The 15,445-nt window shown below is 41.7% G+C and overlaps 1 protein-coding gene across 3 annotated transcripts in view; it reads right to left on the bottom strand.

The window, feature by feature from the left end:
• The window catches only part of RNGTT (RNA guanylyltransferase and 5'-phosphatase), a 128,659-nt gene extending 117,261 nt beyond the window's left edge, over positions 1–11,398 (bottom strand). The window contains exons 1-5 of one of the 3 annotated variants that reach the window (XM_081905565.1): positions 11,324–11,398; positions 7,803–7,912; positions 6,810–6,913; positions 6,642–6,730; positions 927–1,002 (exon numbers count right to left, since the gene is read on the bottom strand). In XM_081905565.1, coding sequence (XP_081761691.1) covers positions 927–1,002; positions 6,642–6,730; positions 6,810–6,913; positions 7,803–7,889 — 356 coding nt within the window. In that variant the 5' untranslated portion in view covers positions 7,890–7,912; positions 11,324–11,398. Of the gene's footprint in view, positions 1–926; positions 1,003–6,641; positions 6,731–6,809; positions 6,914–7,802; positions 7,913–8,506; positions 8,713–11,323 lie in introns of those variants that run through there. The other 2 variants (XM_081905566.1, XM_081905564.1) reach the window with 2 other exon arrangements.
• Positions 11,399–15,445: the final 4,047 nt, after the last annotated feature.

Genomic DNA, 15,445 nt, shown 5'->3' with positions numbered 1-15,445 from the left:
TTGGAGGGGAGCACAGTGGAGCAGCTCTGAAAACTATCCACCTTGATTTGAGCATTTCATTGCAGAAAAAAGGGGGGTGTATCAATATAATTCTTAAACAATTAAATAAAAAAAGGAAAATATGTTTCTTGTTATGATGCAAAACGGCCTCAGAAGTCATAATACTAGATTGAAATGCACATAAGTTGTAGGTAATATTGCCATGTATCATTATCATGTAACCAAACCAGATCAAACTGGTTGTTAAAGTTACACACACTCAGCTCACAAGGATTCCTCCAGAAGTCTTGCTAGGCGCCTACTGAATGCCAGTAGCAGCACTCTCGCATCTGCTGCTATTGCTTTATGACATAAAAGGGCCAAAATCTCACACTTACTTAGAAAACCTGTAACATCCAAGTTATTATCAGCGGGGACTTTGTAATCATATCAGCTCCTAATTTCAAGACACATTTTCCTGGAGGCAGAGGCAGGGGGAGGGTGGATAGGGTGGTAGTAGTAGTAGAAGTAATAATAATAATAATAATAATAATAATAATAATAATAATAATAATAATATTTTTATTATTTATACCATGCCCATCTGGCTGGGTTTCCCCAGACACTCTGGGCGGCTCCCAGCAGAACACTAAAACAGAATAAAACTTTGAACATTAAAAACTTCCTTCTTCTTAAGTTGCAGTCAACTAACTCCTCCCTGGCAATACTACAATCTATCAACTACTATTCCACATTTGCCACATTAATGAAAGAGATATTGGAAAACATCATCTAATATTATCATCAGCATTCCTGAAACTTGTATACTAAAAAGATAAGGGTGCTATAATAGATTAAGCTACAAATTACAGCAACCAGCCCACCCATAAAACAATGCAATGTTTACAGATAATCCATTTTTAAATTTTAAAAAAGTATAAAGTTACCTCCAGTCCAACTTCTCAACCAGAAAGGCACAGATAAGAAAACCAGTACGATTGAAACCATGTGTACAATGAACACCTAAAAAACAAAAATTAATTGCAGTTACAGAGACTATTTTAAAGCAACAATATTTCTTTTCTGACACAGTCAGCCCTCAAACAGTTTCTCCCTTCAGGGTGGGGTCAGTTGACTGCTACATTTCTCTCCCCCTGCCACATATCTGGAACAGCAACTCTGTGCTGGAAGAAATGAGAGCGGAAGCTAGATTAGGTAGGCTATAAATGCTTCCATGAGTAAACAAGCATTTCATTTCTTTACGTTCTACTTTCAGCCAGGGGCTGAAGGCAGAAGTGCAACCTATTACTCCTGAATGCAGTTCTCCCAAGAAGGATGGCTTTGAGCTTCCTTGATGCAAGCACCAGGCCCTACATTATTCTGAAGATGCTTTTCTTTCCTTCCCACCAAAGATGTCGATCTTTCATTTTTCAGGAAAAGTGAGAGAGAGAACTTTGAACTCTGCTCTCATTTGGTACAAGGCACTTGCCAAGGTCACAGTGTCCAGTCCCAACCCATTAGGTCTTCCAAACTGTTTTACTCAAACTTCCTCAAATTACCCTGGCCACAGCAGCTATATCCAGCTACATCTTTCTTTGTCCTTTGCCATTCTCCTCCCTGTTCCACAAAGAGCACAAGCACTCACAGTAATGCTATGATCTGTAACTGGACACATTTTAAGCAGTATTTCTAACCACAGTTTTTCCAGAATCCAACATTATTCTTCTGTTTCAAAATATTAGGCAAATAAATGTGCCTGAGCTAAAAGGAAGACTGCTTTTGCATATTACAGAATGTCAGTTTTTTTGTCTTCCTTTGAATTACCTCCATCAAAAGATTCCCATTCTTATAACATGAATTCTGATTAAATCTCATTACTAATACTAATCCATATCAGTAGCCTGCACAGAAGCAGCTTAATAGCAATTACTGTAGTGATTAACAGGTGCAAGTATTCCATTTCTCTGACACAAATATTTGTAGGAACCAAAGAAAGGACTATAAAGAATTTAGCGATCCAAAACCTGGCGGTGTGGGGAGGGGAAGGGAGATCACATCTCTTTACTTGCTATCAAACAAATAGACAAAGATTCTTCACTTAGTGTTACTGACTAGAATATCAGGGCAGGCAAAGAAGTAACATATTCAATCAACACATGATTATCTTATGGGATTCACAAGATGTAATGTCAGTCACCGGCTTAGATGGCTTTAAGTGGGCATCTGGAAAAGTCATAGAGTACAGATGGGGTTGAAAGATACTACCTATGAGAAGTTAAACAGAGCCTCATGGTTCAGAGACAATACACCTCTGAATACCAGTGACTGGGAGAAAGGCTTCATGTCCCATTTGAAGGCTTCTCATAGGCACATCTCATACATAGGTATGAGATGCTGAACGAGGGGAGCCCTTGGTCTGATACAACAGGGCTCTCCCTATGTTTTAGGGAACCTTCAACAATAGCTTGCATTTTAAGACCACACTGCACTTTGTTATTAAAACAAAGGTCAACAATCAGCAATCAGCTACAAGAAAATTCCTGAAGTATTAGATTTATTACTTAAGTTATTATATATGCAGTGTGGGTTTTTTAATACAAAACCGCTTAAGAATATTATTCCTGTGGCAATATCTCCATCTAGTGGCCAATTTAAAAATATATTAAAACTACAAAGTTATTGATTATAACCAGCTTGGTTTTTTTTTTTTTAATCTTGAGTCTAAATTAAAATACAAGTGTCAGATTTAGATGTCTTTGTTTGTATTGGTTTTGTTATTCAAGACAACAACTAATTAAAGCAAATAGTTATGTCCTTTACAGTTCCTACTTAATCCTCAGTATTTCAGAAGTGAAATATTTGCTGGCTTATTTCCGTTTTTTGCTTCATATTACTCAGGGCCCGTATGGTCTGACATTTACTTATCCAATTGTATTTCCTTTAATGTAAATACATTAATCCAGCTCTTCAGTTTCCCCCACTTCCACCAAGTCTCTCTATAAAGGCAAGCAAAAACTCACCTAGTTTAGTTAATTCACCTCAGAAGGAAAGAACTAGATGGTTTCAGCAAGTACTTTTTAACAATGTTCCTTTTTAAATTAGACAGGCACCTATAATGATGTTTGGTCATCTGCTGAAAACATTTTTAGAGACTTAATTATTTCACCGTTGGTGCTTTGGTCCATCAGGGAAAAAGGCGGGGTATAATAAAATAAGGTCTAATGCATAGAACAAATGGAATAGTGTCATGATGATATTTAAAATTCTCCAGCACTTCTCAATTATACTTGACTCTACCTGCAGAAGTATCACCTATTTTCCCTTAGCAATGTTTGCAGAAAACCTACCAGATGTGAAGTTTTTAATATGATAATATTCAAGAAAAAGAAGTAAAAATATTAAGGCAAGATGTAACTTAATGCCAGCCTTGTGAACCATCTCAAAAATATGTCTTCATTCATGCAGCATAAAATAAACAATGTGAAGCACTATATGTTCCCTGTATCCTAACATCAAAAGTTTACAGCCCATCACTGAAAATTACATTTAAAACAAGTATCTGTTATGAACTGTTTTAGAACCAGGTAACAATACCCAGTTTCACTGCAAATTGCTTATCAAGGCCTTTCTGCACTATAACTGAATGTGCAGTTTTAGCCACTGTGTGCTGCAGAAATAACAGTGCAATATCCCAACATGAACACATAATAGATATGAGCCCAATAAAGTACTTTGCTCTATGGGTAATTTTAAAAACATGCTTGTTGTATATTTCTGAATTTGTTTTTTGTGGGTTTTGTTTTGTTATATACTAACAGAAACCTACACCAATAACTAACAGAAGCACATACACCAATAAAACAAACAAACACACCCTTTTGAACAAACTTAAGAAAACTGCTTTTCTTCCTCCAAGAAATGATGTTCCTATCAACCTCAACTTAATCTCTATAATAGAACTATGCAATGTATCATTTGTCTGCTCATCTGGGGAGAGTAACAACTACCACGAACAGGCATTTGGGTAGCAAACTACTCCTTCTAACAGAGGAAAATGTACACACACTATACCCCAGTTCTGTGTTTAAAACAGAACCATGCCACAGAGGCTACACACATGCCATCTCCCCATTTTAGATCATTAAGAAACCACTAATCATTTAAACACAAGAAGGCTGCCTTGTACCAGGTCAGATTATCTGTCCACTTGCTCAGTACCAATTTATCTGACAATCAGCAGTTCTAGAGTGCCTTAACACAAAGGTCCTTGGTGCTAATATCATAATGACATTATACAAATCTATGGTACAACCACACTTGGAATACTGCATACAGTTGTAATCACCTCACCTACAAAAAGCATATTGTGGAGCTGCAAAGGCAGCCAAAATGATCAAGGGGGTGAGGAAAGATTACATCAGGTGGGGCTTTTTAGTTCAAGGAAAGGCAAGTAAAAGGAGACATGGCAGAGATGTAGAAAAGCATGCATGGGGTGGGGGAAAGTGGGCAGAGAAAATTGTTCTCCCTCTCGCATAAGACTAAGAACACAGGAACATTCAATGAAGCCAAATGTTTAATGTTTCAGGACAGACAAAAGAAAGTACTTCTTCAAACAAAGCATAGTTAAATTGTGGAATTTACTCCCTCAAGGAACAGTGATAGCCACCAATTTGGACGCTTTTAAAAGGTGTTTAAGGACAAGGCTACTAGCCACAAGTGTTGTGTTCTACCTCCACTGTCTGAGACTGCATTTTCAATAGGCCTGCTCTGAGTAAAACTTAGCCAAATACCACCCACAGACACCACAACTGAGAACAGATAAGGACATTCTCTTTCCACTTCTGATCAATTCAGTGCTGCTGTCTCAAGTGGAAAGACTTAAAGAAGTGGATGGGCACTTGTAAGCTGTCTAATCCAACCTCCTGCTCAGTACAGAAAACCAGAACTAGAGCATCTGCAACAGATGGCTGTTCAGCCTCCCCTTAAAGCTCCTACCTCTAGGAAATCGGTTCCACTGCTGGACCGATTTTGTTGTCGATATGTTTTTCCTAATGCTCAGTTGAAATGTGCCCTCCTACAGTTTGTGCCTCTACCCACTGAGACTGTATACACTTACATTTTCCTGTGAAGAACTTGGAATATTATGTAACATATAATGTATTTCATTAATTTTACTCACGCCTCTGAAACTGGCAATTGGGGTGAGGGGGTTAAAAATGAGCCTATGCTTTATGCCAGTGGTTCCCAATTAGCTAAGTACTGCGGACTTGGTGTTGAACCAAAGGTGGAGTGCTCCGAAAGCCCTGCTTATGCCATATTGGTAGTCAAGGTGACCCCATCCTTGATTGTTAGTAGCTGTAGCACTGAGCTCATACACAGCTCACTTTGATATCCACTAATTGGCCAGCCTGGATATAGTACAGTGGTACCTCAGGTTAAGAGCTGAATTTGTTCTGGAGGTCCGTTCTTAACCCAAGGTACCACTTTAGCTAATGGGGCCTCCCGCTGCCACAGCGCGATTTCTGTTCTCATCCTGAAGCAAAGTTCTTAACCTGAGGTACTATTTCTGGGTTAGTGGAGTCTGTAACCTGAAGTGTCTGTAACCTGAAGTGTCTGTAACCCGAGGTACCACTGTACTCTTTTTGTGGGCTTGGGAGGTTGGGCACAGAGCCCAGAAAGAGGAAACATCTGTAATGTTTGGGGTATCAGCCACCTATTTCCATGTGATGTATGCTACTCTGTTGTATAAAGAATGTATGCACGTTTGCTTGAGTGTGGACAGTCCAACATTGGACGTGCCATCTCCTTGCTGTGGAGTCCCACAGAAGACTTTGAGATGGGGCAAGGGGAAGTGGCAGGTTGCTGTTGCTAAGTCTATGCCTTTCTCTTTAATAAAATACTAGAACTGATCACTCTGGCATTTTAGGCTTCTTCCTTGGTTCTTCTGCAAAATTTGAATGTCTGTGAGCCCTCGGGCTCTGCAGGTCACAACACCAAGCCATAGATCCCCTACTTTTGAAAATGTTGATATCACTATGGTCGTTTTTTATTATGTGAATGGTGCCATGAACCACCTGGGTGGGTTCTGCAGACAACCACAAGTTTGGGACCACTGCTTTATACAATGCCTATGCTTTATAGAGACTACCAAGTAATGTAGCCAAGAGGGCTAATACTACACTGTAGAAATTAATTAGGTAAACTTCAAAACTAGATATACCCAACTAGACATTCAGGCCTGTACATACATTACCAGTAATAACAACTATATTTTTCTCAAAGTGTGGGATTCACCCAAGTTTTACTCAGAGCAGACCCACTGAAATTAATGAGCATGATTGTTAGGCCCATTAATTTCAATAGGTTTACTCTGAGTAAAACATAGTTGACTAACACCTATTTTATTCTGTCCCAGTTGTGTGATGCTGGCCAAATTAATTTACTGCCTTTAAAGGAAGGTGGGTCTTTTACCTGGAACATAACATAGGTGTACTAAATAACTCGCCCACCCCATAAGTACTACTGACCACGCTACTACCACGGGAAATGCTCACTCCCAAATAAAACTGGTATATGGTGGGGAAAGGATTGGAAGGGTGTTGTGTGAAAAGAGAGATAAACAAGGCAGAAGAATGGCAAAAACAGAAATATTAAACACGTACCTATAAGTTCTGTTGGGTTCTTATTACTAAAATGTTCACATATACGAATGAATGTTTCTGTGTTATCAGCTGTGGGGCATTCACCATGCCTGGCAAAACAAAACAGTCAAAGTTATAGAAACACTCCTCTTGTGTAAAAGCAAATACTCGTGAATTCAATCAACTTACCCTTTACACTGAAGTTTTATATATGTGATCCCATCCTTCTCTATATCACTCCTGTCATAGAACCTAGTGGTGTTTGTCAAGTCTATCAGCAGACCCATCTTAACCTGGAAATAATAAAGCCAGTGTTTAAGGCACACACAGTTCTTCCCAGGACTAACTGCCCCCCACCGCCGCCGCCGCCGCCAAAAAGGAACTTATCAACCACTCCACACTGTCTCAAGCCTTCTCCAACTCCTTAATGCTGCTGTTGATAAAAGTGCTTTTAGCAGTCTCCACCACCACAGCATACTGTGCGATAGAGAAGCTCATCCCAAAAACAGTCTCCTAAGTTTGTGCACATATTGGTATTTTTTTTTACTTTTGCCTCAAAAGTTAGTTTATTTACCTTCTGTGTGTTATCTTCAGCATGCATATCCTCTGCACATCTAACATACCTTGCCTCACTCCTCTCAAACTACCAATTCTTTTGGTTAAAAAATGTAGACATCCACTTTGAGTGTAGACAGTAGTAAAGTGGATTTATAGCCCCAGGCTACCAGGCAACAATAATAATAAAAAGGAGAGTACCAAGAAACAATTGCATAGCCAAATCTAAATGTGAATTTGAGGCTACATATATGCCTGGCGTGCTCTGGTCCACAGGGTCACGAAGAGTCGGACACAACTAAACAACAACAACATATGCTATGGAAGAATGCTGGGCACTTTTCCTCTAATGTGCTGTTGCACATATGCTTACAGAGTTTATACAGTTAATGTATAATGTTTCACCAGTGCAAAAGGATAGTGATTCTGTAGAGAAAGTGGCTTATTTCTATCTGTACATCTTTCCTCCGCAATTGTGATTTCCCACTACCACTGTCCCCAAATAGCCATTATGTACCACTGTCCCAAACAGCCATTATGTATCTTCTATTATTATACTTATCAAAGGGAAGGGGGAATCAAATGTTTATGCAGTGAAGGAAACACTTCTTTGGTTTTATTCTTTACCTTAAGACTTTTCAAGTAGTTTGATAACATACTGGGGTGGAAACGATACTCTTCAGCAACTTGATCATCATATTTTGGTCCCAACATTGTCTTCAGGGGCAAAAACTTCCCTGTGTGGCAACAAAATCAAAAAATCTTACGTCTTACAGCACACCTATGGAGTCATATAAACATGTGCGACCGTCGGCCTGAATCTTTGTTAAAATGCTTTCATGAGAACTGTAGCGGAGTTTGCAAGATTTCGTTTCGGTTTAAAACTAACCAAAACAAAGCAAATTGAAACCCTGGCAGCACCGCCATATCCAGAACGATGAGTAAATGCTTTCATACACCTGTGGGACTCCCAAGTCCTACGTAAACGGGGAAGCGTGAACCTGATCTGTGTCTGGACGGGGGAGCCCATGTAACCTGCGCACCTGCGCCTGTCCAGGAGAGACTGTGACAATTATCTCTTTGGACTGGAGGAGCGTGAATAAACCCGAGGACCTGTCTCCGCGAAGGCCGAGTCTCTCATGGCAAGGATAACAAGGGACCAAGCGGGGCACAAGTCCTCCTCTACCCGCCTGCAACCCACCGATCGCACCGGCGCGCCGGGAGGACAGGCGCAAGTGTCCAGAGGCCGGGAGAGGCACGGCTGCTGCGCGCGAAAGCGACGCCTGTCCCGCCCTGCCGTCACCTCACCGGCCACCCCGATCTCCGCTCACCTGCCACGGGCTGCCCGCGCCTCGGGCAGCTCAGCCACCGCGGCGGGATCTTGTTGAAAGACATGGCGGCCCCGAGGCCGGAAGACTCACGCAGCCGCCTCGCTTCTCCGGGAGGCAGGACTCCCTGACAGCTCCCCCTCCCGCGCCAGTAGCAGCGGCGGCGGCGGCGGCAGCAGCAGTCCCAGCCACTTCGCAAGGAAGCCGCCAGACCACAATGCACCGCGGCCGAGAGCGGCCGGTTCCGCTTCCGGGATCCATCGAGTTTGCGGCTTGCTCTGGCCACTCTAGGAAGAAAGGAGGGGGTGTCCCGTCCTCTCTGTGGCAGCGCGGTTATCAAAGCGGAGACGCCGCTCTTCTTCCCATAGAAGTACGAAACATGCAGAGGAATACCTCAGGCTTGAAGGAGCGGGGAGTCATTATTAACTCTATTACTGTTTTCAAGTAAAATATGGTTTCTGCAAGCAAGGGGTTTTAATTTAATAAAGTTTATACTGTACTGTAAAATACATATAGAGTGGGATTTAACGTAGCTCACCCAAACCCCGCAGAGAGGATTGGGGAGGCGGCGGGAAAAGGGAGGTCCCGTTGCGCCATATGTTATTTTAATAGACTAAGTTAAATTTGCACGCAACTACTGGATCCCGTCCAGCTTTGCTGGAAGGCGATGCGTCTTAACATCGTTTCGCTCCTCGCACCAAAAATGGGCGCCCTATCCAATATTAGACTGCTTCTTGTGGCAATGCAATTGTGTTAACAGGACACGTTTAAGATGTAAGTTGCGTTTTAAAAAATAATAAATAAAGCCCACAAAGAAGACCTGTGTTTGAAAGTAAATCGTAGACTTTTCCGTTGTCTCCTGTGTGCAGCTTTCACTTTTACTGTTTTAGCAAGCCTGGAGGGCAGAGAAACAGTCTAGGCTTTTGCAAGAGACTCAAATTACTTTTGAGCCATCAAAAGCATTGGGGAAACCCCTTCTGAAGACCAAGAAACGGCCAGGCTAAAAAAAAAAATAAGAACAGGGTTACCATGTGTCCCCTTTTTCTAAGACACATCCTCGTTTTCAGACAATTTGAGACAAATTGCATTTATGTGCTTAGCAAAGTGCTGTCGGTGGGATCTGCTCAGGAGCAGGTGCTGGGGAAGTGCCTCAAAGCCATCTTCCAAGCACTGGCATTTACTGCCACTTGCCTGGGCGGTGCAGTGGCGAGACAAGGTGGTGGTGAGGTCAGGGATGCACCTGTAGAGCCCACCCAGCACTCTCACCCATGTGCTTATGCAGCCTTATGCACCATTCAGGTAAACAGTGACCACACCATGGTCAGGATGGTGACACTGTGATGCCACTCCTATGTGGATTAGTCCTAAGTGCAGCGGGGGGTGGGGGTGGCTTCCACCAGCTGAATGGCAGCCACCCAAACTCAATGTTATATTGTGGGAGAGAACAGGCAATGTAAGGAACATGGGCTAAAACTGATACCACTTTGAAAAAACTACCAATTATCCATTATGAATACATAAAAAAACAAATACAACCCCACGGAAATTCAGACACAACGTCCTTATTCCACACTGATACTTCAACTTCAAATTAGCCATCATCCTCCAATCATAAGGAAGCTTTATAAAATCATGGAACCACTAAAAATTAAGCATAATTTCAGGGGCGGGGGGCCCAAAGTGGGTGTCTCCTGTGTCTTCATAACTGTTTAGTTTTAACTTTTTATGTTTGCTACCCTGGACTCCTTTGGGAGGAAGGGCAGGATAGGAATTTAAAACAATAAATGTGTCTTTAATTTTAACTACTGCCAATATAGTTCATTAGCTGGATCAGGGTTCACATTGTTTTGGAGTCAAGTCTACGTGCACACAAAACAAAACAAAAATACTGTACCCTGATCCTTAATGTTTGATTTAAATGCAGCCTTCAGTCAGTAGGTGGCGCAAAGATTTCACATACTCACACAACATTAATTGCAAAGCTTCATCTCATTGGTGTATGAACAAAGCACAATCCATAAACACGTAATATATTAAAATCAGGAAGGAAAGAAACAATTGTCAAATGATTCATGAGCAGATTTCAAAATGCTGTATCAGGTTTCAGCCTCCAACACCAAATGCCTTTGTAAAGAAATGTCTTTAGATAGCAACAAAAAGTCAGTACAGTAATGAGGGGGACAACTGTATCTCCATAGTGTAGGAAGAGACATGATTTGAACTGAAGCCTTAAGGGAAAATTCCCTGAACATCAGACTTATAAGGCAACAGGAAAAGTTAAAATAATTATTAGCATTCTGTGGGGGTTTAATAATAATTTTAAAAGGACTTTAACTATTAATATTAAGCCATACAAATAAAATGCTCTAGAGGAGGTTATTGAAAGAGCAAACATTGTGTTTGTACTATTTATGTTAACTCTAAAACTCAGCCTTCAAAAAGGTAAACAATGGAACTATTGCTTTCAGAAATGTGACCTACTTTCCAGACCTTGTTGACACTAGAAGATAGCTGCCTGACCTTGAAACAGTTGGCATTGGCAACGGGCCCAACCATTGCTTCCCTAAACACAGTTCAGCTGTCCAAGGAACTAAGTGTAAAGCATGCTCATGTCTATTCTATAAATTATGGCTGAGGCCTATGATCCCAGTGGTTCTGTTTTGAACATAATGTGCTCAGCTGCATTAGCTGCCAGCCCAAAGTAAATGTGACTGCTATGTGGGAATAAAGAAGGCCTCATGTACGAATACTGAGGGAGGGCAGCACAATATGACACATAGATATACATATATATATATATATACACACACACACCCCTACCTATATTTCAATCCACATGTCTCCATTCCTTAGGAATACATTCAAGACTGGCCCAAGCTATTTTGCTGCCAGATGCTGATGTTTCACCCTGCTAGCAACAGCTATTTAGCTCAGGTTCCTCAAAGAAGCCACCCCAGGCCTTCCAAAGCTTTGCCAAGCCTGTGGCAAAGACTTGGCCAGGTTATAATTGTGAGAGGCCTTTATAATCTATGGTTGGCTGCTGCTTCATATGGTGCCACAGTTGCTGTCCAATCTCTCTGGATTCTTCACAGTTATGGAGTGCCTGTCAAGCATCTTGCACTTCTTGATTTCTGTTTTGTTTGAAATACATGTTTCACAGCCCAGCAGTGTAAGCCTGAGGGCTCGGACAGCTGTCATGGTACAGTCATTCTAGCAGGACAGGAGGAGCTCATTGCTCATTGCACTATGCCTCCCAATCCCATTCCCTGAGACAATACATTGTGACTAATGGTAGGGTAGGCAGAGATCTGGTTTTAGAGCAAAGGAGTGTGTTATTACCAGGTTTGCTAGTGCACCACTGCACACATGTATGCACGTCCTACAAGTGTTTGGTCCAAAAGTCTAATTTTGAGGAATTAGCAATACTGTTCTTGGGATCTTTACTGGAAACAGTTGCAGACAGACAGAATTTCAATGACTTTGATAACTTTGCTTAATTTAGGGGTTTGATGCAGACCAATCTTAGCTTCCTTGCGCCAGAGAGTAATAAGGTAAAGGACCCCTGGATGGTTAAGTCCAGTCAAACGCGACTATGGTGTTGCGGCACTCATCTCACAGGCCGAGGAAGCCGGTGTTTGTCCACAGACAGCCTTCCAGGTCATGTGTCCAGCATGACTAAGCTGCTTCTGGTGCAATGGAACACCGTGATGGAAGCCAGAGCGCATGGAAACACTGTTTACCTTCCCGCCGCAGCGATACCTATTTATCTACTTGCACAGGCATGCTTTCAAACTGCTAGGTTGGCAGGAGCTGGGACAGAGCAACAGGAGCGCACCCCGTCATGGGGTTTCAAACTGCCGGCCTTCTGATCAGCAAGCCCAAGAGGCTCAGTCATTTAGACCACAGTGCCACCCATGTCCCAGTGCCAGTAATGAACACAACTTAGCTGCAGTTATAATAATTATTCATAAATAAATGCTTAAAGGTGACAGTATGCAAATCTAAAATAATTCAATAGCAGCTGCAGAAAAACACAGAAAAGGATGGGTTTAATATTCCACAGGCAAGCTCACCCACGCCTTGCCTGGACCATTTACTTAATTGTTATTGCGGTGATAGAGAAGCGAGACAAAAAGTAGCAAATTGCCTAATAAGGAACCATGAGACAAAGTCTTCAAAGACCCAGATTTGCTGTGCAGAAAGTAAAAGAAACAGGAAGGCGAAAAGGTTATATGCAAAGTAGTAGTTCTCCTGTCTCTGGAGAGCCTGATTAGTGTGGAACTGGGGGAAATAGTCATACCTCTGTTGCGAACATGATCCGTGCAGGAGGCATATTCACAACCCGCAGTGTTTGTAGCCTGAAGCGCCGCGTCTGCACATGCACATGCACATGCACATGGTGTCATTTTGCGCTTCTGTGCATGTGTGAGTGCATGTGTGAGTATGAGTACTTCTGGGTTTGGCACAGTCCGCAACCCGAAAATGCACAACTTGCAGCATTTTTAACCCAAGGTAAGACTGTACAGAAGAGAGGCAATTAGAAGAGTTGGAACACCAATATTAGCAGCCCTGCAATAAGAGATAATAAGGGAATCCGCTTGGTTTCTTCACTTTTAAGGGATCCACAGAGACTGAATTAGAACTAAACCAATTGTGACTGCATTATGGGTCTGCAGTGGACTCAGTGTGCCTGTAAACAATTGAGGACAATGCCTGCCACTTCCCTTTACCATGAGAACAGTTCTCCTGGATCTGACAGAGGCCCCTCTTGTCCAGAATTCTGTTTTCACACTGGCCAACTAGAGGCCTATGGGAAGCTCACAAGCAGGACATGAGCAGAACTGTATTTCCCATGGAAACTTATATTCAGATGCCTATAATATTGGAGATAGTTCTTACACCACCACCATGACTAGTAGCTACCGATAGCCTTGTCCTCCATAAATTTATCTAACCCAGGAGTCACCAAGCTTTTCAGACTAGTGGAGAAGCATGACAGACAACAAAATTAGAGAAACCATCATCCCACCCCCACAACCTTATGCTTACGACGGAAAGTCCGCTATGTCCTGCTGGTCCTGATAATGGAGATCACACACATGCAGACATACAGACAGATGCTGTTGCTGTCTAATAACAGGGGATATACACAAGGTATCCTCACCACTCTTACTTTGCAGAAATTGCTTAGAAAGCACAGGCAACTCGCAACTTATGAGAATTTAACTTATGCACATTCAGCTTTAATAATCTGCTGCTTGAAGAAGCGCTTGTTTTATCTGTTCTGCATCTTCCGAAGTTCAGTTTTATTAGATGGCCCCATGTTCTAATACTATGAGAAAGGACCAATCCGCTTTCTCCTCACCATACACAATCTTCTATATTTGTCAATGCCCCTGTCCCTCACAATTTTTCTAGACTAAAGAGCACCCAAATGTTGTAACCTTGTTTTAATCACTCTGAACAATTCAGTGTCATTAGCAAATTGGCCACCTCACTTCTCATCCTAACTCTACATCATTTAAGAACATGTTAAAAACTACAAGTCCCAGTACAGATATTTGGGGAAAATTACTTCTTTCATCTCTCCATTGTGAGAACTGTCAATTTAGCCTTACTCTCCGTTTCCTGTTCTTTAATCAGTAACTGATCCGTAAGATGACCTGTCCCCTTATCCATGACCACTAAACTTACTCAGAAGTGTTTGGTAATATGACTGTATGAAAGGTTTTTTGGAAGTCTAAGTATACTGTGATTACCGCACCACCCTATTTACGTACTTATTGATACAGTACTCTTAAATATCTCTAAAGGGTTATCAGACTTACTGTTACAGAAACCATGCTGGTTCTTCTGGTTTTGTTCTTAAAGAACCATGCTTGATCATGTTATCTTTAATAACTCTTTCCATCAGTTTTCCCAAAACAGAAGCTAACCTGCCTGTAATTTCCCAGATCCTGCTCCAGATCCCTTTCCTTACAGATGTTACATTATCCGCTTTCCAGTCCTCAGGCACAAAAGCAGATCTTAGGGATAAGTTACATATTTTTTTCAGAAGATCAGCAATTTCACATTTCAGTTCTTTAAGAAATCTTGAGTGGATGCCATTTATACCAGGTGCTTTTGAGACATACAAAATAAAGGGGCAGATGTCTTCAGCAGTTTCTCCACTGTGCAAACAGAAGACAGGAATAAACGCTTCGAGGCAAGGTTAGGAAAATTAAGAGGCAGCTGTGAGAACAAGACTACAGGCGCCACACTAAAAGGAGAAATTTGTGGAGGAGTATACACTCTGGCAAGAAAGGATCAAGTGAAAATCCCCAACTCCTCTCTAAATCCCTGGGCCCAGCTCAAGAAAGTGAGAGGGAAGTGTGCTGATGAACAATTTAAGGGGACAAATGGAGCTTCCCCAGTCTATCATGTATCACCTTACTAGTTTGAGGACTGTACAGACTATTGGAACTGAATTGTGGTCCCAATTGTCTCAAGGTGAGAAAAACATTCAAGATGTCTGCTTCAGCATTCTGTAATTAAGATGAAATTTTCTTTCAATGTACATTAAGCCTGCAACTGCTTAATTTTGTCTAATCTTAGGACTCAAAATAAGCTACTGTATCTCATAAATGTACACTGAATAGTTAAATGTCCTAACTATGTGCCACTGTCTCACTCATTCCCAAATCAGGAATTTCCAAAACAGAAGCAAATTAAGGCTCCTGGAGTGTTTGCATGATGTTGCTTCCATTCAAAACTGAAACTGGGTCAAAGATTTCCTTTTCCCTCCCCCCCTTCCTGCTGCATATTTTCTAATAAAAAAAACTAAAAACAGCAGGATGTACCCCCCAGCAAAGCTGGTTTCCAGATAATCCATTTTCTGCTGCTCTATCGCATATATTCTGTGAGGCCAATAGAGCTTCTCTCTTCGAATGACGCATGAATGTT

This window comes from Podarcis melisellensis (genome assembly GCF_964234715.1).
Source record: "Podarcis melisellensis genome assembly, chromosome: 3".
In the NCBI taxonomy this organism is placed as follows: domain Eukaryota; kingdom Metazoa; phylum Chordata; class Lepidosauria; order Squamata; family Lacertidae; genus Podarcis; species Podarcis melisellensis.
This window is presented reverse-complemented; position numbering and strand designations above follow the sequence as displayed.